The 23,506-nt window shown below is 35.5% G+C and overlaps 4 protein-coding genes across 8 annotated transcripts; 3 read left to right on the top strand and 1 right to left on the bottom strand.

Annotated features, from left to right (window-relative positions):
- Window positions 1-82: 82 nt before the first annotated feature.
- On the top strand, window positions 83-2,782 carry LOC18588721 (Zinc finger (CCCH-type) family protein). The gene is made up of 3 exons (XM_007013309.3): window positions 83-495; window positions 707-1,594; window positions 2,176-2,782. The coding sequence occupies exons 2-3, from the start codon at window positions 823-825 to the stop codon at window positions 2,445-2,447; spliced, it is 1,044 nt and encodes a 347-aa protein (XP_007013371.1). The 5' UTR covers window positions 83-495; window positions 707-822; the 3' UTR covers window positions 2,448-2,782.
- A 405-nt stretch (window positions 2,783-3,187) lies between these two features.
- Window positions 3,188-6,697, top strand: NUDX19 (nudix hydrolase homolog 19). The gene is made up of 6 exons (XM_007013311.3): window positions 3,188-3,869; window positions 4,168-4,308; window positions 4,421-4,525; window positions 4,693-4,792; window positions 5,235-5,327; window positions 6,105-6,697. The coding sequence occupies exons 1-6, from the start codon at window positions 3,264-3,266 to the stop codon at window positions 6,392-6,394; spliced, it is 1,335 nt and encodes a 444-aa protein (XP_007013373.3). The 5' UTR covers window positions 3,188-3,263; the 3' UTR covers window positions 6,395-6,697.
- Window positions 6,698-7,305: 608 nt separating this feature from the next.
- On the bottom strand, window positions 7,306-10,354 carry LOC18588723 (uncharacterized). Of its 3 annotated transcripts, XM_007013314.3 has the most exons (4): window positions 10,291-10,354; window positions 9,000-10,060; window positions 7,732-8,004; window positions 7,306-7,545 (listed from the first exon to the last, which is right to left on the bottom strand). In XM_007013314.3, the coding sequence occupies exons 2-4, from the start codon at window positions 9,717-9,719 to the stop codon at window positions 7,474-7,476; spliced, it is 1,065 nt and encodes a 354-aa protein (XP_007013376.3). In that variant the 5' UTR covers window positions 9,720-10,060; window positions 10,291-10,354; the 3' UTR covers window positions 7,306-7,473. The 3 variants fall into 3 exon arrangements, with proteins under 3 accessions (XP_007013376.3, XP_088666002.1, XP_088666003.1); XM_088809876.1 differs by lacking the exon at window positions 10,291-10,354 and having other exon boundaries at window positions 9,000-10,284; XM_088809877.1 differs by lacking the exons at window positions 7,306-7,545; window positions 10,291-10,354 and having other exon boundaries at window positions 7,566-8,004; window positions 9,000-10,284.
- A 1,318-nt stretch (window positions 10,355-11,672) lies between these two features.
- AT-HF (HIS HF) lies at window positions 11,673-23,282 on the top strand. 3 transcript variants are annotated; one of them, XM_018128236.2, is made up of 21 exons: window positions 11,679-11,892; window positions 11,986-12,036; window positions 13,047-13,308; window positions 13,700-13,782; window positions 14,206-14,300; window positions 15,296-15,399; window positions 15,807-15,976; window positions 16,104-16,218; window positions 16,659-16,714; window positions 16,803-16,841; window positions 17,012-17,110; window positions 17,385-17,447; window positions 17,566-17,628; window positions 17,743-17,825; window positions 17,998-18,106; window positions 18,206-18,259; window positions 18,826-18,913; window positions 19,092-19,129; window positions 21,701-21,851; window positions 22,625-22,791; window positions 22,950-23,282. In XM_018128236.2, the coding sequence occupies exons 3-21, from the start codon at window positions 13,137-13,139 to the stop codon at window positions 23,007-23,009; spliced, it is 1,809 nt and encodes a 602-aa protein (XP_017983725.2). In that variant the 5' UTR covers window positions 11,679-11,892; window positions 11,986-12,036; window positions 13,047-13,136; the 3' UTR covers window positions 23,010-23,282. The 3 variants fall into 3 exon arrangements, with proteins under 3 accessions (XP_088666286.1, XP_017983725.2, XP_017983726.2); XM_018128237.2 differs by having other exon boundaries at window positions 11,687-11,892; window positions 21,746-21,851; XM_088810160.1 differs by lacking the exon at window positions 17,566-17,628 and having other exon boundaries at window positions 11,673-11,892.
- Window positions 23,283-23,506: the final 224 nt, after the last annotated feature.

Here is a 23,506-nt window from a genome sequence, read left to right on the forward strand (position 1 = left end):
TTTTTCTTTTTAACATTTCCTTACAAGAAGGGTTTTTTGTTCCCAAACGAGGCGGGATTAATAAAAGTCCGTAACGGCAGGGTTTTGGACTTGGGGGTTTAACCATGTGGGGAGGGGCTTTGCCTTTTTGGTTTAGAAACTCCTTGGTTCAATTAGGGTTTACAAGTTCTATTTGTAGCTGAATTAGGTTTTTGTCTAAGGCGGCTAGGGTTTTTCTTTGACCTTCCTCTCTCTATATAATTTTTTTTTCGCTACCTTCCATTATATTTTTCATAGTAAACTCCCTCTATCTCTAGGACTTCCCAGCAATATGTACTTGAAAAGTCCTTAAGAAATTTTCCCATTTCCTTTACTCAAATTTCTCAGAATTTTCTCTTTAAACTCGTTTTTTGATCCAAATTCTCATCTGGGTATTTTTTTAATTCTTTTCTGAGCATTTTAACATTCATCATCTCCATTCTCAAGTTATCCAATTTGGATTTTCTTCTGATACTGGTAAGTTTTTGTGGTTTTTTTGACGGATTCCCGTCTCAGTATTTTTATTGCTTTTTATAATCTGATTGTTATATTCATTAAATTCAATCTGGTTTTATTATTCTTGTTAGAAAGAGTTTGGAATTTATGCAATTATTATTGGTAATTTTGATTTTTATCTGATTGAGTTGCTGCTGTTCTGCATTGCCACTTTACATCAAATCTTTGTTAGGTTTCATCAGATAGCCTTGATCCAATACACTTTTGGAGTTGACCTTGCTAGATTAATTGAAAGTTGAGTATTGGGATAAAGATCGATTCTGTTCTAAACCTTTAATTGTTATCAATATGAGTTATCCTGAATCTTGCTCTTCCTTTATGAGACTGCCGCAATCAACTTATGCTGGCAGTGACGCCATTGGGATTTGGCCTGAATTTGCTATGAATGATGGGCAATTTGACCAACATTCAGAGTTTGAACAACAACCTCCCTTTAAAAGACCTAGGCATTCCGAGGACAGCCAGTCAAATGTCGTGCATTGCCTGCCTACCAATTCAAGGATGCCCTTAAATCCACCTGTCAATAAGGGAACAAGTAATATTTTCTTTAAGACTCGTATGTGTGCGAAATTTAGATTGGGTACTTGTAGGAATGGTGAAGGTTGCAACTTTGCTCATGGCATTGAGGATCTGCGCCAGCCTCCACCTAATTGGCAAGAACTTGTTGGTGGACGTGACGAAGAGCGTCCATCAGGGAATTGGGATGATGACCAGAAGATAATCCATCGGATGAAGCTGTGTAAGAAATTTTACAATGGAGAAGAATGTCCATATGGGGACAGATGTAATTTTCTTCATGAAGATCCATCAAAGTTCAGGGATGATATGGGGAGGTTTAGAGAGAGCTCAGCTATTAGCATTGGGACAACAGGTCCACCAGGAGGGCATGGAACTGCATCTGATCAATCAGAAGGTAATAGGCCTTTAAACAGCGCTAGTTCAGATGCATTTCGAGGTAATATGAAGCCTGTGTATTGGAAAACAAAGTTATGTACAAAGTGGGAGACAACAGGTCATTGCCCCTTTGGTGAGAAATGTCACTTTGCTCATGGGCAATCAGGTATATATTATGTTTAGATATTTGTTTTAGCTTGACTTCTCTTATTGTTTCCTGCCATGCAACTTCTAATTTTGATTTCAGATAGATTTAAATGACATTATCTGGTCTTTCTACAGAAATTTTAAGAACTCATGAAGATATGGTGAACTCATAAGTTGTGTTAGATATTGACCAAGTTAGGCGGTTTCTTGTTTAGGTTATGACTTTACGAATGCACTTACTAATTTGCTATTTCATTTTGAATTTGTCAAGTATCTCTGTAGGAATTGGTGTTTTTGAATTTGATTGTAGAAGATACCTCATATTCAAAATGTGATACTGTTGACAGGATGCTTTAGGTGTGAAAATGATACAGACCATTATATATTGTTTTGTTTCACGGTGGTCTGTCATTTTGTTTTCTCCATATTTCACTTTGCTCTAAAGTTTGATGCATATACATGAGACGAATGGACTGTTGCTTTTATGCATATTTTGCCTGTGCATGGTTATTAATCGTGATAACTTCTGCCTATGTGAAAAATGAGGAACATGATGTTGGTGGCTAATCTGTATCTAATGCTGCCTGTTTTTGTGATCAGAGTTGCAGGGGATAGGTGGACGTGTTGATGGGGACTTTGGAAATACATGTTCTGGTTTGACAAGAACTGGTTCCATTTTGACAAAAGTTCATAACCTTCCTGCTAATGATGCACCTTCAGTGACAGCAAGTGTCCCTTCTTTAAATGAAGAAGCCCAGGCTAAGAAATGCTTGTTCAAATGGAAAGGACCGAGGAAAATCAATAGTATTTATGGTGATTGGCTCGATGATCTGCCATTGGTACCAAATATGCCCAGTCAGGTGGAGAGCTGAGTTCAAATTCAAGTTTAACGTCGGACCTGAAGATATAAGAAGAATTTCTTTTGCGTTCTATTTTTGAGATTTTGGCCTCCATTGAGTCATTTAAGGAACGTGAAACCTTTTTCTTTTCTTAATCTTAGAAAGGAAATCGTGTTTCTCTTTGAATATTAGTATCTTAGCTATGGTTGTCTGGTCATAACTCATAGGGAATTGTCTCTCTTTGTTTCTTCCTTCCTTGTTACCCTCCTTTTAAGGGGTTGATAAATCAAATAGTAAAATTGCATTAAAAAATGTGAGTATCAAACGAAAGCAAGAGTTTGAATAAAAGATATAATATTGAATGCCCATCATTTCTTCTTTTTATTGCATTTGATAATGGTTTCTTTTGACAGATATTTGTTTCACCATCTTATTTGTTGAAAGAAATAGGTAGAGTTAAAAAGTAAACGACAAAATGTAAAATTATAATTTGACCTAAAAATGATAAAATGATCAACAATAACAATTCTAATGTAATTACTAAACTATATATTTTTTTTATACACAATATTTTACATGCAGAAAATGCTTTTTACTTAAAAATAGCAAAAAATGCTACCGTAGTAGTAGAAACGAAAAACTCAGTAAGATTTTTCCACAGAACTTGGGGTTTCGTGGCTGCCCGCCCGTCCGGGAGCTGGTTATCAACTAAGGGACCCACAAGAAAAGGTGAAGTTCTTAAACGAGACACGTGTTATATCTCCAAACGCCTTAGTCATCACCTAGTTCCTACCCCCCTCTCTCTCTCAAGCATCAAGTATCAACCACCCAAATGGACCAGGGGGAGTCATGCTCTCTCTTTCTCGCCTCCTCTCTTCTTCGTCTACTTCCTCTCGTTTCCTTCTCTGTAAAACCCTAACTCTAACAAAAAGAACCATCATTTCTTCTCTAACCACGATGTCCATGAGCCTTAATTCCCATGCATTTGCTGGCAATCCTTTAAGATCCAAAACCCCTAAAACCCATGATCCATTTTCCCCTTCTTCAGCTTTTGAGTCCCTGAAAACCCGTCTCCTCCAGAACCCAGAAAACCATCCTCCTCCAGAGTCTCCTCTTTTCAAGGTCTTGCCTTTCAGAAAGGGTAGACCTTTGGCTTCTTCCTCTGTTACTGGGGATGATGTTGTGCCTAGTTGGCATCTGGGGTGGATCAGTCTGGCTGATTGTGAGGGTATTTTGGGAAAGTGTGGGCGCCAGCTGAGGGAGGAGTCTTTGGTTTATTTGGGTTCAAGGGCTGAGGAAGATGTTGTTTATTGGGCTATTGATGTTTCTGAGGAAGGTTGGTTGGTTCCTGAATTGGGTGGCAGGCAGTTTTGTTTTGTGGAGCTTAGGACACTAATGGTGGCTACTGATTGGGCTGATTCTTTGGCTATGGGTGAATTGGCTGTTGCTGGTCATGTAAGTGGGAAAAGTGGTGATTTTTTGGATATATTGATCATGTTTTGTGCTTTATTTTTTGTTTTTTGCATTTGAAGCTTCATTCTTTGTTAAAAAAATGCGTGTTGTTTTAAATGAATGATGCTGTTGAAATATTATCCAGTTGGCATTGCTAAGTTTTGGTTACTGTTTTGTTTTTCTGCATTGGCCATTGTGATTAAATATGAAAGGTTTTGCACCTTTTGAATTACTATTAGTCACCTTTTGCATAATTTTGTACCGAGAGTCTTACTTTTACCTGTTTATTACATTTGATCAGGCACGGGCATTGCTTGAATGGCATAATTTATCACGATTTTGTGGACGTTGTGGAGAGAAAACAGTCCCCAAGGAAGCTGGGAGAAGGAAACAATGCTCCAATGAATTATGCAAAATTAGGGTTTACCCTCGTGTTGATCCAGTAAAGCATTACTCTTATATTGCCTCAATTGATGTTTGAACTTTGAAATTTTCGACCAGTGGATTTGTAGGGTGTCACATTGCTCTGTCTAACTAATGTTTCTTGACAATAGGTTGTCATTATGTTGGTAATTGATAGAGAAAATGATCGTGCACTTTTAAGTAGACAGTCCAGATTTGTACCTCGAATGTGGAGTTGCTTAGCTGGATTCATAGAGGTAACTGCCTTAGGAAACTTCAAACTTTTATCAAGTTTTAGATTAGAGATTATCTTAAATATGAGAAAGAGAGCAATCTCACCCTTGTTCTCAACATCCTGGTCAATAAAAAAAAATCGTTGTTGATTTCTGCAATTTCATTGTTTCATATCTTCAATTTTCATTAGCCAGGGGAAAGCTTAGAAGAGGCAGTGAGGAGAGAAACATATGAAGAGACTGGTATTGAAGTTGGAGAAGTTGTCTATCATAGTTCTCAGCCGTGGCCTGGTATCATTCTGCAACATTGTTTCCATGTGTATGTTTTATTGTGTTGTGCTATGGTTTGTATTTGATTTTTCCTTTAAACTGTTAAGGAGATATAATTATACTTAATAGAAAACTGTTTATATACTGATGGTAGTTTAGACTCCACTTGTCCAGCCAGACATTAGTACTTGTAATGGTTCGTTAATATCCTTTCTTTTCTTTTCGTTTCATTTTTTTTGAAACAGTGTGCTGCGGTAGGGTTTAATGCTTTGTCTTTGAAAATTTTCTCTGTTTTGTAATTTTCTATCTAGTAACTGTTTTTATTTTTTGTTTTTTTAGGAGTATAAAACCTTGTCTAATTTGCAATTTTAGTTTCTTGCACAATGTTATACATTTCCCCCTATTTGTATAAGCATATTTACATCTGTTCCTTTGTAAAATTACTAATCTGATTTGTTTTCAGTTGGTCCAAGTAGCATACCGTGCCAATTGATGGTCGGGTTTTTTGCGTATGCAAAATCTCTTGAAATAGATGTGGATAAGGAAGAATTAGAAGGTACTTGAACATGCAGATATTTAATGTCATTTACAATTTTCATTTCAGGGTTGCTTTATTTTAAAGCGAACATATTTTTTAGTCCTTTGCTATGTAATTTTTCTGTTTTTCTTTTCCCTTAGATGCTGAAAAACTAGTAGTCAACTCCTGTGCTGTCTAAACCATGCTTAACCCATACTTAAGAGATTGGTGATGTTCTCTCCATTGCACTTTATTTAAATACTGGTCAATGTTGTTTGCACCTTTGCCATCCTGATTGTCACTGTAATGAAGCATAGTTTTTTTATGGCGCTGCTAATGGTTTTTCACTGGGGTTCTGTGGAACAAAAACTGTCTTAATGGTTAATACATGTGACATATTGAAACACAGTTTGAAAATTCAATTCTTGAGGAACCAACTTTATGATGCAGGGGATTCAGCATTCATTATGAATAATATGGGTTTAAAAAATTTGCAATAGTTATGTAGGTTTGATCACAGATTATAACAAGGGCTTTTGCACTGTCAGATAAGCTGCTGTAGAAAATCTTGAAATGTAATAGGTTCCTTGCATTTTGCAATAGAATCATAGAAATATATGAGTCAAGGAAAAGACTGTATATGGTTAGTGGATTGAATGATGCACACACATGTGGGCAGGTGCATGTGCTTGAACATATTTATCCTAGGAGCCCCAGTCCTCAAGCATCAGGGGGGGAAATTATTTTCCAGTATTTTGTTCTTGTACTTATTAGATTGGGTTTAATAATGGTGAAACTTTTTTTTTTTTTGTCTAGATGCTCAGTGGCACAGTAGAGAAGATGTAAGGAAAGCATTGACATTTGCTGAGTACAAGAAGGCACAAAGAACAGCCGCGACTAAAGTAGATCAAATGTGCAAAGGAGTTGAGAGGGGACAGAGTTTGTCAGCAGATTTTAATGTGGAAAGTGGGGAACTTGCTCCAATGTTTATTCCTGGGCCATTCGCAATTGCCTATCACCTCATTTCTACATGGGCTAATGAAGATCCATCGACTAGTGCTGCAGCTCTATTGAAACAACCCAGCAGTTCCATTTCAAATTTATAGCATTCTCATTCTCTTCCGAAGACTAAAAGACTGCAGGCTGCAGCAGATGCATTGTGCTTGTTCCAATGTGTTCGTCCTCATTTTAAGGGAAAGTTTGTGCTTTTCTTCTTCTTAAGGATTCTTTGAAATACTAGAATTTCTGCTATCTTATATTAGAAAAAATTGCAATAATCTTTTCAAAATGAATGAAAGCAGTTCCCCTTTTCATTTTTGGACATTGCTTTCTGTAAAGTTTGCCCATTTGTCTGTGTAATCAACATTAACTTAAGATTCAATGTTCAATGTAGATTCATTTGCCATCAACTTTATCGCATTCAAATCTCATACATTTTTCCTCTGTTTATCATGTCATCCAAAGCAGGTACGCTAGAATGACTGGAAAATGTGATTTTAGGTTCACTAATAATCAGTGGACTGTGGAGTTTGGTTAGTTTAATTTGCTGAGGGATGAAGTTCACATGTAGTATGGCATTACACAGCGCACCTATTGGTATCACTTTTGGAGATTGCAGACTAGCTTTTTGCCAACTCTTGTAACTTACCAGAAAACTTCCTAAAGTTGGTACCGGAAAGTACCAGGTTGCATCTTTAGAAAAGTGGGAATTGAGAAAGGAGATGTAATTGTTTGTTCTCAAGGAACTTACTGAAAAATTGAAGTCTAAACTATAAGTCGCAGAAAGCCTAGTTCCCAAATTATATTTCTAGTTATACTTATGACCTGAACCAAATCCAATATCCCCTGGGTTAATGACCTAGGGCTGTACTAATTCCAGTTGGGAACTTACCCAGGATTTAACATTAAATCTTGCTTCCGTACTCCATTAATCATTGTGATCATTCAGCAATCAGACGTTAATTGATTGTCTTGTCAAATGTTAAAGAGTTACTCCCAACAGCAAAAATGAGAAGCATGATTCTAAGAACATTAGATTTACGCATTTACGTTAACAGGTTATTACTGATTAATGGGTTTCTCTATTCTCTACACAACCTGTAAAGGCAGCTGTCAACTGTCAGAGCCTGAGACTTGATGTAGGCTTCTTTTGTCAATCTTCACATTCAAAACAATTCCCTTCTTTTCATTTGACCATGCAGATTGTTGGTTCTGCATTTAGAACCAGGGCAGGTGTGTCTAAGCCGGGATCAATGTTCTGGAACAGAGGTTTTAAGGTTAATTTAGGGTATAATCATATGCATCTGTTATTATTCTTTTATTGACACAATAATATAAACAAGACGCAGGCACTTCTGATAGACAAATACTCCTACAAGACAGCAAGATTTTTCACACGTTTTGGCAGTGTGATGCCAAGTATTGTTCAAGTTTTCTTATGTACCTTCTTTGCAGATTTGGCCCATTTTATAGTCGACCTGGCCAAAGCATCCATCGGATCAATACATTTTTTGACAAGAGGATCCTCTCGAGGTAAAAGATTCTGCAGTTCATCAGAAGCAAGGATGACAACATTCACAGCGCTGATTAAAAGGACTTGGATTGCAACTCTCAAGAGGTTCCGAGCCCCTTCCATGTCCCTTCTGTTCAATGATTCAATTGCAGGAATCAGAATGTGTTCCATGGTTCCCTTGTCTGGCAAAACAACCTCAAAACCCTGCAAATTGAAGTGTTAGGAGAATAGAAGTGCACTTCAGGATGAACATAATGAAAATTCCCCCAAGTGGTATTTTCATACTGTGCAAGCTGAAATTTTGTGAGTGATGTAGGTAAAATAAACAAATATGGAAAAAGACAGCGGAAAGATAAAACAGATTCAAAACAAAGATGTGATGCTTGAGAAGCAGAACTGTCGTCCATTAGATATTCCAGATCTTCAAATTGTTTGAGTACCTTGATAGAAAGGCCAATAGGAAGCAGACAGAACTCCTTTTCAAGCCCTTTGTCTTCAAATTAGTTGTTTCATATGAGGTTCTCCAACCAGATCAAATCAAGGAAAAGGTTTTTGGTGCCTGGTGAATGAGCCCTCATCGTCTCTCAACTGAGGGTATAGCTCTGAACTTAAAATCTAAACAGTTACTCTGTTTCATTAGGCACTTGGTCTAAGAGATCAACCGCAACTGCTGCGGCACCAAAAACCTGTTCCTGCTCTATAAGAGGTCTTCATCTTTTTTCCCAAAAACTCCTACTAAGTGAGCAACTGTGCCCAACCCCAAAACCCAGGGGGAGCAACAACGCTTCAAATTTCTGGCAGAAGACATGAGACAGAACACGTATATAATTGAATATATCTCTGTCAAACACCGGACCACAGTAACCCAAGAGGGCAGGACTGAATAATTCATTTCTCCTCAACAGAACTCATGTGCTGAATGTGGTGCGTATGAAAACTTATCTGCTCCTTCTGATGCATGTGTTTGAGACTCCAATTTAGGTCTCTTTCATCATAATGTATATACCAACTTAATATTTAAAATTTTTTAGACAAGCAACTCAAAAGAAATATTTGTTTGTGAGGTCAAACCAGCAAAAAGATTCGATACAGAATCAGATATTCCAGTGAAGGGGCAATAGTAAAACTCAAATAAGCTAAAATTTCTGTGATGGGACAAACACTATGCAGAGAAGGGCATGAGTTAGGAATTATGATACCTGCTTCTGGAGTTTTTCCTGATAAAAACCAGCACCTATAGTTTCATAGGTGGCAAGCACCCCAATCCGCACAGTACTGCCAGCATCCAGTGGTTTCAGTTTTGCTTCCTTAAGCTCTCTGGCAACACATTCACCGACATGAAAAAATGGCAGCGAGCAGCCCTCAGATATCTCATCATGCCATGCGTGTGAGATATGGCATGGCGTAACTATGCAACGAGCTCCAGACTGCTCAAGAAATACTCTTTTATTCCTCAGATTCTCAACAATAGGTTCGTGATTCCCTTCCTTTTGAGCAATTTCACCTGAAGATGAATGAATTGAACCTTGAGAGATAAGGCCCTCATCCAAGGCTGGATCACTGCAGACGACAAAAGGAACACATTCTTCTCCATTTCTTGAGCTCCAGCATACCAGTTTTTCCAGGAAAATAAGAGTGGACAAAACAGAAACCCCTCCAATAATACCGACAGTATTTGCTTGACTAAGCAGGGAATTCTGAGCCTGGCATTTAAATATCGCTGAGCATGAACCTGATAACTTTTTGGATTCAGGTAAATTTCCACTCTCATCGGTTTGTAGAAGCGATGAATACATTTGTACTGCAATTGATGGGGTTGGTCTTGTTCTACACTGACTTCTGTTTTTACTCAAATTACCTAGAACTGGTGGGCAGTTTACAGTAGTATTGAACGTCATAGTCATGCCTCCATCAAACATCCCTGATTACTAAAAGCTTTCAGAAGCTACAACAGTTCAAATCAGCGAAAATCACTGCCTTTTATACAGTTTTCTATTAATAACAATCTCCTTTATACAAACCTCCTTTAAAAGCTGTCAGAATCTCCAAGGACGGTGTGCTGTATTTCAGCACCAAAATCCTCGTGGCTCCTGCTCTAAGCCCAAAATCTGACCTCAAAATACACTGAATTCTCATGCGTTTCAGATTGCACCCCTAATAAAGACTCTTGAGAAGACTCCCTACACTGCAGATCCCGAGCAAAAAACGCCGATGGCCGAGCTCACTGTCGACTGTTGAGTCACCGTATAGTGTGGTGCAACTACAAAACCAAACCGACACAAGTTAAAAGGAAATTTCTTTGCTTTTTTGACAGCAAAGCGGAGGCCAGAATCAACAATAAGATTGTTATTAAGATGTCTGTAAAACGGCGGAAGGCACATGGGGACAGTGATACTTAATTCTGCAGAGGCTTTTTGTATCTGCATCTATGACAATGAATGAGCAATCATATAAAGAGGGAAGGAATCTTCAGTATTGTCACCCTCTTACCTATGCCATTGCCTCATTTTCTGCCGTTCAAAGCTTAGATAACTTTAATAATTCAAGGAATGATTTTTACAAATCCATATAAAGACAGACATCTATTACCCTTTGGCCTAAATTATGTTTTGTCCTTTCCTGATAAATTTGACGATGATGGCCGCTTGGAAGCATTCAGCTGTCAGAGGGGAAGTTCCCAAATTAGGTACTCACCAAAAATTACTATTTCGGAATGAATGCACCTGCTTATGTGTAGACTCCCCTACAGTCAATTTACTGTTAGATAAAACAACAATTCTAAGTGGATTAATTTTTCAACTAAAGGGATCTATATTATTTTTCCTTCCACAAATGGTGATGGGGTTGCTGTATATCAATTCTTTCAATGAACAAACAGACAAGACAACTTGTTCAATCGATCAATGAACAATCAAACGAATGACAAAGTATTTTTGTCCTTAATTTGCGCAAGTGGTTTGATATAATATTTCTTTCTTAGACAACCTAAGAGACACGATTCAGTAGAACCATGCCACGCAGACTCAAATTCCAGCATATGATCATTTCTGAAAGTTCAGATGTCATCTCAAACTTTCTTCAATGAACCAGAGATCAGCTTCTATCTTTCAGCATCTTTATTAGAAAAACTTGTGTATATGGGTGATGATTGTTTACATTTTCCAGCCCACGGGTACTAGGAATTTTTTTTTCTTTGAATGAATTCATAGAACTCTAAACTTTTATCAAAATCAAAACTCTGTTGAGATGTTATTTAACTATTTTACTAAAATTTAAAATGAAAATAGATTTAAATTTGACATATCAAATCAAATCACATGCTTTTTAATATATAAATTAAAATTAGTATTTAAATGATTTGTTACATATATTTTTAATTTTTACTTAAACTTCACGTTTTCAAATTTTTAAATGAAAATGAGTTACTTTTAAATGGTATGTTGCTTAACCATTTTAACTAAGAATATTAAGAGAATAAACATGTGCCTTTTTAGACAAAGGTTACCTGTTCTTGAGAGTCCATTGTGCTCACGTGAACCGAGCCCCTCTTATAATCATTTCCTCTGTTCTTTTCGGCCAGTAATCATTTCCTCTATTGATTGCCTTGGCTTTTGAATGATTTTTTTTCTTCATAAAATGATGGTTTCTTAATAATTATATTTTTATTTGGCCTGTAACGTCATATTCTTATGAGCCATGATGCCTCTCCCGAATTTTAGTAATGTTCATGACATCATTTTGTGACAGATGAAATACTAACCAAACGTTTGGGAGGGGGGAATGGCCCCTATTCCTTCATAACACCTTTTCTGAAGTTTGGTTACATTTTAGGGTGGGAATAGCCATTCCCAAAAAACACACTAATGGTTCCCCACTCCCAGGATTTGTTATTCTATTCCTGGAATGCTATTATTTTCATATTTGACTAAAATACCTTGTGATCATAGATAATTACAACCCTAACCACTCTTTCCCGCTTCTTTTCTCTCTTCTTTTCCCTCTCCTTTGGTTTCTTTTCATTCCCTGCCACCGTACTCCTCCATATCCTCGTGCTTCGTCTTCCGTCTGCAATCCATTCTCCTCTCCGCCGGTGTAAACTCCTTCTTCGATTCTCACTTTGTAGTCTTTGTACTGGGATTATTCGTTTGGTATTTGACAAATTATTTTTCTGTTTTGCTTTTCTAGGGTTTTGGGTAGCAAAATTCTTTGTTTTTGCAGTTGGGCTACTTGGATCAGGTACTTGTTTCGTCCTCCATATCTAGTTTGCTTTTTTATTTTTTCTGTTATAGAATATTGCTATCCTGCAACTAAACATCTGCACATCAAGCTTGGTTTTCCTAATTCTATTTAGTGAAACTGAATTCAGTCTCCTCTAATGATCTTCTGCAATATGAAATGAGATCCATAGCTTGGAATAGCCAGAATAAGCAAACAAGGAATTATTATATCTTGCATTGTTAATATGACCGTATTCTTTAGCAGTGTACTGCTGAATGCTGAAGTAAAGATGAATTAGCAACGATCCATTTCAATTTTAAGCTAACTTCACAACATGCCCATTAGCTTTCCAACAACAATTAAGGCCAAAATAAAATTACATAAGCAGATTTCAAAGATTGGTAGAAGTTGATTTGTGTATTCCACTTATGCAGATTTCAGCTAATTTTAAATGTATTTTCCAGAACTACATAAGATCCAGTCCAGTTGTATTGTATGTTAATACACTGCTGTTGTTTTGTCGAATAAGATATATGATTTTACAGATGCAATTTATTCCTCTCTTTTATCTTGTTGTCATCTTTACATTCATACCCAATGATGAATTCATTCATATGAATACTGATTTGAAGGTGTAAAGAAAATTCATACCAATTTTTCTACAATCTTTGATCAATTATACTTTCGGTGATTGACTATCTAGGCTTTAATTCATAATTGGGAACAAGGTAGATTTTAGATGAGCTTAGTTTGATTGTTTGTCTTATTAGAGTTAGTCTTCTTGATTCACTTATGTTTCTGAAAATGTCAATAATGAAATAAGAGGAATTCTTGTTTAATTTTCTTTTTTGGATTGTTGAGTAATGACTAGCGAGTGATTAATTTTTTGTAAGAATAGAGTTTTCAAGTTTGTTTACTTGATCTTACTTGAACGCAATTTTTTTTCCTCTACAAATAACATAAACAAGCTTTGCTTTTGTTTTTAAGCTGAGTTTGAATTGTTTCATGAAGGATTGGTTTCTTTGCAGTGCCTAACTTCCTCAAAAGACGGCGTTGTTCTCCATCTCAAGCCTTAACAATATAAAGACAGTTGCTTTGATAAACCGCATTGTTTTGCAATGGAGGGGGTGCCATATGCTTACACTACAAGCTTCAAAACACAATCATTTTTGTCGTCTGCACTGTCATCATCGTCTATTATAACCATCCACCAAAAGCGTCACAAAACTATTTTAAAATCCATATCTCGTAGAAATCTTGTTATCTGTGCTTCATCTGGTTCTAGTTCTGGTACTTTCTCTCATTAAAATAAGAGAAATTATGTAGAAAATCCTAAAAAATTTTGGACACTATACCAAGATATTATTCAAATGAAAAGAACATTGGAAAAAAAAAAGGAGTGAAGAAGGAGAAAAGATATGCAAAAATTTCAATAACGATGTTGTCTTAATGATTTGTTGACAGCTTATTTAACAAAGTTGGATGAAGTGTCCAAATTGTAATTTGAAAATTAAAAGTTCTAACTGTAACATTTTAGGACCAAGTGTTTTATATTTGAGTGTCCAAAATCATGAAAGTTCTCTATGTGCTTACCAAAAGATAAGAAGTATAATAAGTAATTATTTGAAACTTTTTACTCTGTTTTGAAAAAGTTTTTGGTGTTTTTTTTTTCGGGGTTCAGTTGTGAAGTTGCTTGATTATGGAGCTGGAAATGTTCGGAGCTTAAGGAATGCTATTCACTATCTTGGCTTCGAGATAGAGGATGTGAGACACTTTACTTTTGTTTTTCTTTAATTGATTGATATTTTGGTTTAGTTTTGTAATTTACCTAAGAATTTGAGAGAATCTGGATTGATTAAATCTTTACATTCCAATTTTGTAAGAGTAGCCTTTTTTCTTCAAAATAAATTCAGATAAAAATTTTATTAGATAGATACAGAGTTCTATGAAACGAATATTTTGCTTTGATAATATGTCTTCGTATGATTGCATGATAATGCTATATTATTTCCCACAGAATAAATTTGATAATGCGTTTTTGTTGGTAAAGTTTTTTTTCCTTTTCTTTTTATGGTGGCATGATTTTAAGAATACGACGATAATTGTATCATTGTAAGTTTAATTGCTTTTAAAGAATGGATACGTAGTAAGTGATAAATCTATTATTTCTTTTGAATTAAAATGTAGGTGCAAACTCCAAAAGACATTTTGGATGCTGAACGCCTTATCTTTCCTGGTGTTGGGGCATTTGCTTCAGCCATGGATGTATTGGTCAAGACCGGGTATGAGTTTTTACATGACTAATTTTTTTTTGAAAATAATATTTAGAGCAGCTTTCATTTTGTGATATGAACGTAGTAGGATGTTAGCACATCAGATAATCCCTTAGTTTACAAGCAATTCACACATGGGAAGTATAGACTAAGTCAACATATCTGATTGATTGTTGGCAGTTTATTGTTAACAGTTTCATTTTTTTTCCTATTTTACTGTTAGCGGTAGTTTTCCATTCAAATTTTTGGAGGTTGTGTCTCCACGTTTGCACTTTATTTCCTTGCTTTAAGGGTGGTTATTCCACCAAGCTGTATTTAAGAGATAGTGAAATTAATAAAAAAGATTGTTCAGAATCTATTCAAGTTTTGAATACTTAAAACTCAAGAGATCTGCAGGCTCTCTCTAACGAGCCAGCATTACAAACATAGGTCGAAAAAAGAAGCCTTCCACCTAAATACCCAGCTTACCTCAAACTAAACCCCACTTTTCCACACACCGCCCCATAACTCGATCCGTTTCAAGGGACCATAACATAGGAACTTTCAGAAGTATGCGTGATGTTCACCAACATGCATACATGGTGTCCATGTTGCAATGGGAAGAATTATCATTAGAGAATTTCCTGCATTACTGTTCTTCTTGATCATGATCTTGTGATGTAATAAACCTTATGTGTGACTTCTAAGAAAGCCTATGTGTGAAATTTAGGGATTTCATTTCTTCTTCTTTTCCACTTTATGTATTTATTTCCTGTTTTTAGCATTCAGATGAGAAAATTTACATAAACCAGATTGACCTAGCTGACTTATGTCATAGGTATAGGTAAGTCTTGCTGGCAATGGTTGGCCAATAGTTTCAATTGTCATAATATTACTATTTGCATTTGTTCTTTTACTCCAGATGACCTTTTAAAGATGGCTAATATATCTTTTGTTTAGCTTTAAATTATAACTTCTTAGTTAAATTGTCAGTTTGGAAGTTTTTCATTTGTCATTTGTTGCAGGATGGCTGAAGCACTTTGTTCCTATATCAAGAATGATCGCCCATTTCTAGGCATTTGTCTTGGCCTTCAACTACTTTTTGAGTCTAGTGAAGAGAATGGACCAGGTCAATTTTAAGACAACTCAATTTTTTGTACATCTTGAAAGACACATTCATATATATAAAATCTATTAATCATCAGACTTGATAAAGTTTCTACACTTGTAGCAATTATTTTCCATGTCTATTTTCCCGAGTATATGTTATGTTCTATTATGTGGTGGAATGAGCATCTTCCTTTGGTGTTTTAGATCTCATTCTTACTTTTATTTTATAGATAAATATTTATAGATAGCTTAAAGAAGAGGTGTAGAATTGGAAGAAGAATGATTTGGCAAGGAAAAAAAGGAGAAACCAAATAGTCTTTATTTTGCAAATAGAGAAAATTTTGATTGTTTTCTTTGTAGCATGTTTTCATTTCTTTTCTAGGTATTAGCTTTTTAACTTTACTCCATGGTGTACATTTCTTTCAGTGAATGGTCTCGGCTTGATACCTGGTGTGGTTGGGCGGTTTAACTCTTCAAATGGTTTTAGAGTACCCCATATTGGCTGGAATGCTTTGCAAATTACAAAGGACTCTGAAATTTTGGATGACATTGGAGATCACCATGTCTACTTTGTTCACTCTTACCGTGCCATGCCAGTATGCTCTTCCTTGTCATCCTCTTAATTTGTTTCTCACCCTTGCTTCGTTGATGTTTCTGCTGCAAAACCTTTCAATAAGCATACTTTGTACTGTTTGGTAACCTATATTATTATATTTGTGGTAGTCAGATGATAACAAGGAATGGATTTCATCTACATGCAATTATGGTGATGATTTTATAGCATCTATCAGAAGGGGAAATGTGCATGCAGTTCAGTTCCATCCAGAGAAGAGTGGAGGCAAGATATTTTGTGCTCTTAGTAGTTATCTTTTTTTGTTTTTGCAAGTTTCAAATTTCAAAATGTAGAAGTTACTTCCTGTAGGTATGGAAAGGATTTGTTACATGCATGTCTCTATTGACAAAGTTTACCTCTACGATTTTCTTTCTAGTTTTCTTTGCCTTTGTGAGAAAAAATTGATAATTATAACAATTTTTTTATGATAGTAACATGGGTGCATGAAGAGCGTCAGAAGGGGATCGTTTAAGTTGTTTGTCCTGACTTTAGTAGTTGGTTCCTCCATATGGTTTTCCAGTATAATTACTTGGTGTTATCTCATTATTGGACGTGTTTCTTTGCAAAACTGTAAAATATCATGCTTTTTTTTTTTCTCAGAACAAATGTCAGACATAATGTTAACCTGTCTGTTGACACTGAAAAGTAAATTAAAATTGTTTCAGATGTTGGTCTTTCTGTATTGAGAAGGTTTCTAGATCCAAAGTCACAGGGGACAAAGGTAGTCTTGTATCCTTGGATTTAATTCATCTAGTTCTTTTATCAACTTTTCGTTCATCTAATGGTCTGAATGATTCACTTGACTACAGAATCTTACTCAGGGGAAGGCTTCAAAACTTGCTAAGAGGGTAATACTTTGTGAAACTTGAATTATTTTTCACATAAATCTGGGTTTTCGTTTGAGCTTGCGAGGTTTCTACTTTTCTTAATTGCATAGCTCTAAATGAGTACTTTAACATGTTCTTCTTGATGTTGTGGATCATATGGCTCTATGGTGAGTGATATTACTTCTATTCAGGTGATTGCTTGTCTTGATGTTAGGACGAATGATAAGGGGGATCTTGTTGTCACCAAAGGGGACCAGTATGATGTACGAGAGCACACAAAAGAGAATGAGGTAAGGCCGAGAAGGTCATTCACTGTTCTAATGCCATGATCTGTTTGATTTCAGTTTTAGATTGGTGGATGCCTAAAAAATTTTGCATATCAATGCATCATTATTACCATACATGACAAATATGTGGGATGTGCCCCTTGGTATGAAAGGACATACAAGTTGAATTTAAGTTGTAATAATGGCTTCTTTTCTTCTTGATCTCCTATATTATGTTTAATCTAGAGAACTTAGCTAGATTTAGATGTGGTTTTAATTTCATCAGAAACTTTTGTAGGTGAGAAACCTTGGCAAACCTGTGGAGCTTGCTGGACAGTATTACAAAGATGGGGCTGATGAGGTATGCTTATAGTTTTGAGGTGTTTTATGTTTATATTGCAATATCAGCAACCATTTAGCCTCTTCAAAGTTTCTTTTATACTTTGAATTATTGATTTCTTTTATACTTTAAATTTCAGGTCAGTTTTTTGAACATTACTGGCTTCCGTGACTTCCCATTAGGCGATTTACCAATGTTGCAGGTCTTTGACATTTAATTGTGAATATCTTTTGATGTAGCATTTTAAATTTATTTTTTAGTGTTTGTATATGGGCATTTTTATATGTGTATTTATATTACTTTCTGTGATTTGCAGGTATTAAGACGCACTTCAGAGAATGTTTTTGTCCCACTAACAGTCGGAGGTGGTATACGAGATTTTACAGATGCAAATGGCAGGTATGCGTCTGTGTTATACTGTGATCTACTTTTCATATATTTTAAGATTAAGATTTTAATTTATGTTCAAGTGATTTATTAGACATTCCCTGATACTGCAGGTGTAAGTGATCTTTGTGTAATTAATCAGTACAATTTTGTATAGAAATTTATTATATACATAACTTTTCAGGCACTATTCTAGTTTGGAAGTTGCTTCAGAGTACTTTAGGTCTGGGGCTGATAAAATTTCCATTGGGAGTGATGCAGTTCATGCAGCAGAAGAATATATGAAAACCAAAGTATGCAAGTTCACCTCATTAAAACTTGTTACGTGTGGAGTTCAGATGGTAATACATTCCTATCTTTCCTACTAATAGTTCTGTATATGCTTCTTTTAGGTAAAGACAGGAAAGAGCAGCTTAGAACAAATTTCTAAAGTCTATGGAAATCAGGTGATTCCTACTCTATTTTTTGATGTGTTGATGTCTGTACTAATATGTATCCGTTTATATTTGTTAATCTTCTCAACTATATGCGTCCTTTGGGTTCTAGCTGATTGTGAAGTTTTTGCTGCTTCTTGCTTGACATTTAATAAATGTTAAAGAATAAAAAGCATCTAAAAATAGTATATGGTTGGATATGGGAGTTTAAAATGCATATATTTGGGTGGGCGTGTATGATAAATTTTTTGTTGTGTTGGTTGATATTTTGATTTAGTAACACAACTTGGAAACAATGGATGAAAGCAGAAGGCTTTTTATCATTGCAAGCATAGGCAATTGGTGAAGAAAGTGTTCATTTATGTGCTGGCAATATTCAATACTTAATCTTTCTTTTTTTTTTTTTCCATTGGAGCACTTTGTGTGTTTTACCCCTGCAACTGGTGTCAGTTTGGTTTCTAATTTTTGCTTTTACTTGGTGTAAGCCAATTTGGATTTAATTTGGTGGGTTCTTGCTTCATTATATTGCAGTTTCAAGAATGAATTTCTAATGAGTTGATTGAATATTTATTTGACAGGCAGTAGTTGTAAGCATTGATCCTCGTAGAGTGTACCTTAAAAGTCCTAATGATGTGCAGTTCAAGACCATAAGGGTCACAAAACCAGGTAATGAAGATCTTTACTGTGTTCGGATTTACCATTCATGTGAAATTTACATTGTGTTCATAAAAAATTCTGCTTTGTGTGGATGGAAGCTAGAAAAAATTTCCAAAGACATTTCAAGAAATTTTACACTTTTAGAATTCATAAGGATTTCTAATTAGAACATCCCTTTTGGTGTCAGGTCCAAGTGGAGAAGAATATGCTTGGTATCAGTGTACGGTAGGCTTCTTTGCTTTCTGCCTCCTGCATGCTCATTCATAAAGCATTTATCTAGATAAACTTTTTAAAGCTAGCAGTATGCCTTAAACCTATCTTAAAATTATATCTTGTACTAAGCAAGCAAACACATCATTCCACAAACACATCAAAACCTCCAACTACAAATATTAATCACCACTCTGAAAGCACACTTAAAACCTAGGACCCAAACTGATGGAGAATCATTTAGGCGTTTTATTTTATTAGGGTAATTTTTAATCAGGGTTATATTTGGCATTTTTATTTTTATTAGGGTTTTGTGTTTTGTTATAAATATGTTATTTTAGTTTCGATTAGGTTTTGGATGATGAATATTTTAAAATTTTAAGTTATTGAATATTCGAGATTTTCTCCCTCTATTGTTCTTTTTGGATTTCTCTCCTGATTTCCTCTGTTCCTCCTCAATTGCTTCTGTCTAGTTCTGATTTTCTCTCTAAATCTATCTCTTTCCACCACTTGTTCTACATCAAATAGGCATTGGGGTCAGCACTTGACCCTCAGTATGTAGAGTTAAGAGAGCCAGGAGAAAGGAAGAATATGAGACAAGGAAGGCACATGTATTAAGATTGTGATAATCAGATAACAACGTGAAACATAGATAAAATTGAAATGTGCAAGACATAACAAAAGAAAATTAGCTTGAAGGTGCTAATTAATGCAATGCTATAAGGAACAATAGCGTCTAAGCAACAGTCAAACCTATCATAAACTAACAATAGAAGGAAAACACTTAAGAAGAAAGATGTAGGCAATGATAAACTGGCACTGTCTCTGATGAGTGGTTGTTTGCCTGGCTCCTAATCTTTGGAATCACAGCTAGCACAATTCATGTACAATCCATTGGAACCTTCAGCTGTTGGAATGGGAGACAAAATCTTAAAGAAGCTGGACAAAATACCAGAAGAATGACTTTGAAATTTGAAATCAATGCATTGTTTGATCGAAATCAAAATTAAAAGTCATTAAAATGGCATGAGTCTGTAGGTCAGGTGCAAATCCAAGCTCACCAACACGGAATTCAAATTACAGCTGAAATCTTACTTAGCTCAATATACAAACCTTCCTTGGTCATTTGGCACTGCACTTGAAATGATGTCTCTAAATGTTGGTTCATTGGGAAGCCTCCACTTTTATTTTCAAACATTTCACGGCCAGACCCAGGATCAGGGAAAGAGTATCCAAGATGATGAGAACCTAACGTGACTATAATGGAAAGTACATTTAACGTCATTGAACTGACATTTCCAAATCACATGCAAATCAACATTAAATGAAAATGAAACTCAAACTGAAATATTAGCAAATTTCTTCTCAAGCTCAAAGCAACTAACCATTTGTAATTGTGTTAGCATTGCACTGCAAACACCACTACTGGCAATTCTGGCTTTTCCAATCAGCTAATCTCTTTGATTGCTACTGGCATTGTGTAGATGAACCATCAGAATTGGAGCCTTCCACTGCTAGAAAAAGAGTAATTCATATTTCCACCCAAAGATTCAAAGTACAACCAACCGTGATATCCTGTTTCAACTAATTCTAACTGTTTTACCTTTTCAAAACTCCCATAGCAACCTTCAATTGGATCTTGAAAGTTTAAAGAATGCTCTTAAGTACAACCAACCATGATATCCAATCAGAACACATGTTAGCAGATGCACATTGTCTGTGTTTGTATCTGTGTATTTGCGTTCTTTATGAAATCATAGTAAACATATATGAATATGCAAAAAATCTCAACCAATACGAGACAAAGCAAAAAAACGGAAAAGTTGAAAATTTATCCTTTAATAACCAAGAAGCTTCAACCACCTTTGCCATCCATAATAACTTCTACCAAATTAACCTGAAAACCAATTAAAATTATATTAGCCCACCAAAAATGAGCTAATTGTCTTTGGATCTGGAAGAAATCTGGATTTTGGTCAAAGAGATAGAGAGTGTAGAAAAGTAAAATACGAACATAATAACATGGATCCATTAACAATCAATCAAGGTTAAATTTGGAAAAAAAAAAAAAGATAATCAAGATTGTGGGTATTTTAGCAAGATCTGACCTAAAAAAGGAGATTTCAGAAGTATTTAGAAACAGGTTTGGGTTGGAAAGAGAGAAGAGAATAAAGGGAGAAGGAAGGAGGAAGCAGAAAGAAGAGAATAGAAGGAGAAGGAAGCAGAGATAAAAGAATGGGTGAGAGAAAAGACAGCAAGACAGGACGAGAAGAGGCTTGCTGGTACTTTCCATGGCATCAACAGCGATTTGCCATAGAAAATGAAAAGAAGATTTGACTTTTGTGAGGAAGAGCTAGAGGAAGAGAAAGCTAAAGCATATTTACCCAGTCATACCTAATTCCACACTTGTGTTTACAAACACTAGCATGGGAAGACTGCTCTCACATGAAAATCACATGGTTTTGCATTTTAACTGTGGCAATTTGGATCATGTTGCTTTCTGAGGGCTTGTTTAACAGCTTAATGTATTTATAAATAATATAAATAAATGATTAAATGATCATAGCTTTGCTGCTTATGTTTCAGAAGTCTTTATCTTATGCACATCCTGAATGGCTTTCTGTTCCTAAGGTTAATGGTGGGCGTGAAGGTCGACCAATTGGGGCTTATGAGCTTGCAAAAGTAGTTGAAGAACTGGGAGCTGGAGAAATACTATTGAACTGCATTGATTGTGATGGTATAAACAAATTTTTTGTGACTCAAACAATTCCCCCTTATAAGTAATTGTTTCCAGTATGACATTGCCATTTCAGATAATTGCTTTGAAAAGGACATCAAGAGTCTTTTTTATATTTACAAGCAATGGTTAACTGCTGCTGAGAATATTTATCAAGATAGTCTAATGAAAAAGTTAGTAGCTAGTTTTATAAATGGTCATCAAAGTTATATGTGGTTTCTGTCAAATTTTACTTAACGTGCAGATGGGCATCAAAATAACAGAAGATGTAATATGCTGAAATGCTTTTATTTTAAGGTATCTGGGACCTGAAGACTTTATCTGAGTTTCTTAATAAGCTAGCTAAATTTAGGGCTTTCTTTGTGTAATTCAGTGAGTAGGAGTGTCTTTTTTATATTATAAAAAATATGATTCATAGGCTGGTACCTTCTTTTTACCATCCATAGTCTCATTACCAGTGCCATTAGTTGCCTCTCCAATTGGAGTACAAGGATTATCACTTCTGCAGGATAAGTCTCTCCTGTTACAGTGCAACTGTAGGTGTTTTGTCCTTCCCTGCGGTTTAAGTTGAAGTTGAATAAGTTTTGGAGTCGGATTCCTTTGGTAAGAGTGTGGAAGCCATTGAGCAAGGGTGTTTTCAATCTAGATAGCAAGTCAAATCTAGTGTTGGCATTTTGCTGTTTAACCTACTGGAATATTTTATTTATTCCTGAATCCTGGTCTTTTCTTTTGATTATTTTCATGATCATGATGCCTACCTGCTGACTTTGCAGGTCAAGGAAAAGGATTTGATATAGATTTAATAAAGCTGATATCAGATGCTGTCAGCATCCCTGTAATTGCAAGTAGTGGTGCCGGTGCTGTTGAACACTTCTCGGAGGTATTCATGAAAACAAATGCATCAGCAGCTCTTGCTGCTGGCATTTTCCATCGGAAGGAGGTAATTATTTAATACAAGTGCTTATAATTTTGAGAATTTTAGTTTTCCCAGCTTGATAGAATAAGGAAAAAACAATAAATTTCCCTCTTCAACTGCACCAGGCAAAGGCTTCATTAATTTAAACTCTGATTACGATTTCTTGATTCTTTGGGTTTTAGGTGCCCATTCAGTCTGTAAAAGGACACTTGTCGAAGGAAGGCATTGAAGTAAGGATATAGCCATATCTGTTCTTGTGTCAATGAGGCTCCTGAATTTGTTCCTAAAATCAAGAGTGGGTAGAAATGCGAAAACCTTATATCTGTTTTTGTGTGTTTTCTTTCATTTTTGCAGTTTCGGGATTGCTTTCGAAATGATCTGTTCGTATGTAATCATTATATTTGAAATTTTGAATGTTTTGTTATGTACTTTATTTGTTCTGTTTTGACACCTGATGCCCCTTTCCCAGCTTCCTAAATGGCAGACTCGTGATGCTAGAAAGCTTCTTGCTGATAGTTTTTGCTTTGTTATAAGAGTAGCATTTTTCTTTGAAGTAAGATTCAGATATAAAAATTTTATTAGCTAAATATAGAGTTTCCTCTATGAAATGAATATTTTGCTTTGATAATATGTCTTCTTATGATTGCATAATAATACTATATTATTTCCCACAGAATAAATTTGATAATGCGTTTTTGTCAATAAAGATTTTTTTTTCCTTTTCTCTTTTTGAAGTATG

Source organism: Theobroma cacao, chromosome 9 (genome assembly GCF_053813885.1).
Source record: "Theobroma cacao isolate CCN51 chromosome 9, ASM5381388v1, whole genome shotgun sequence".
In the NCBI taxonomy this organism is placed as follows: domain Eukaryota; kingdom Viridiplantae; phylum Streptophyta; class Magnoliopsida; order Malvales; family Malvaceae; genus Theobroma; species Theobroma cacao.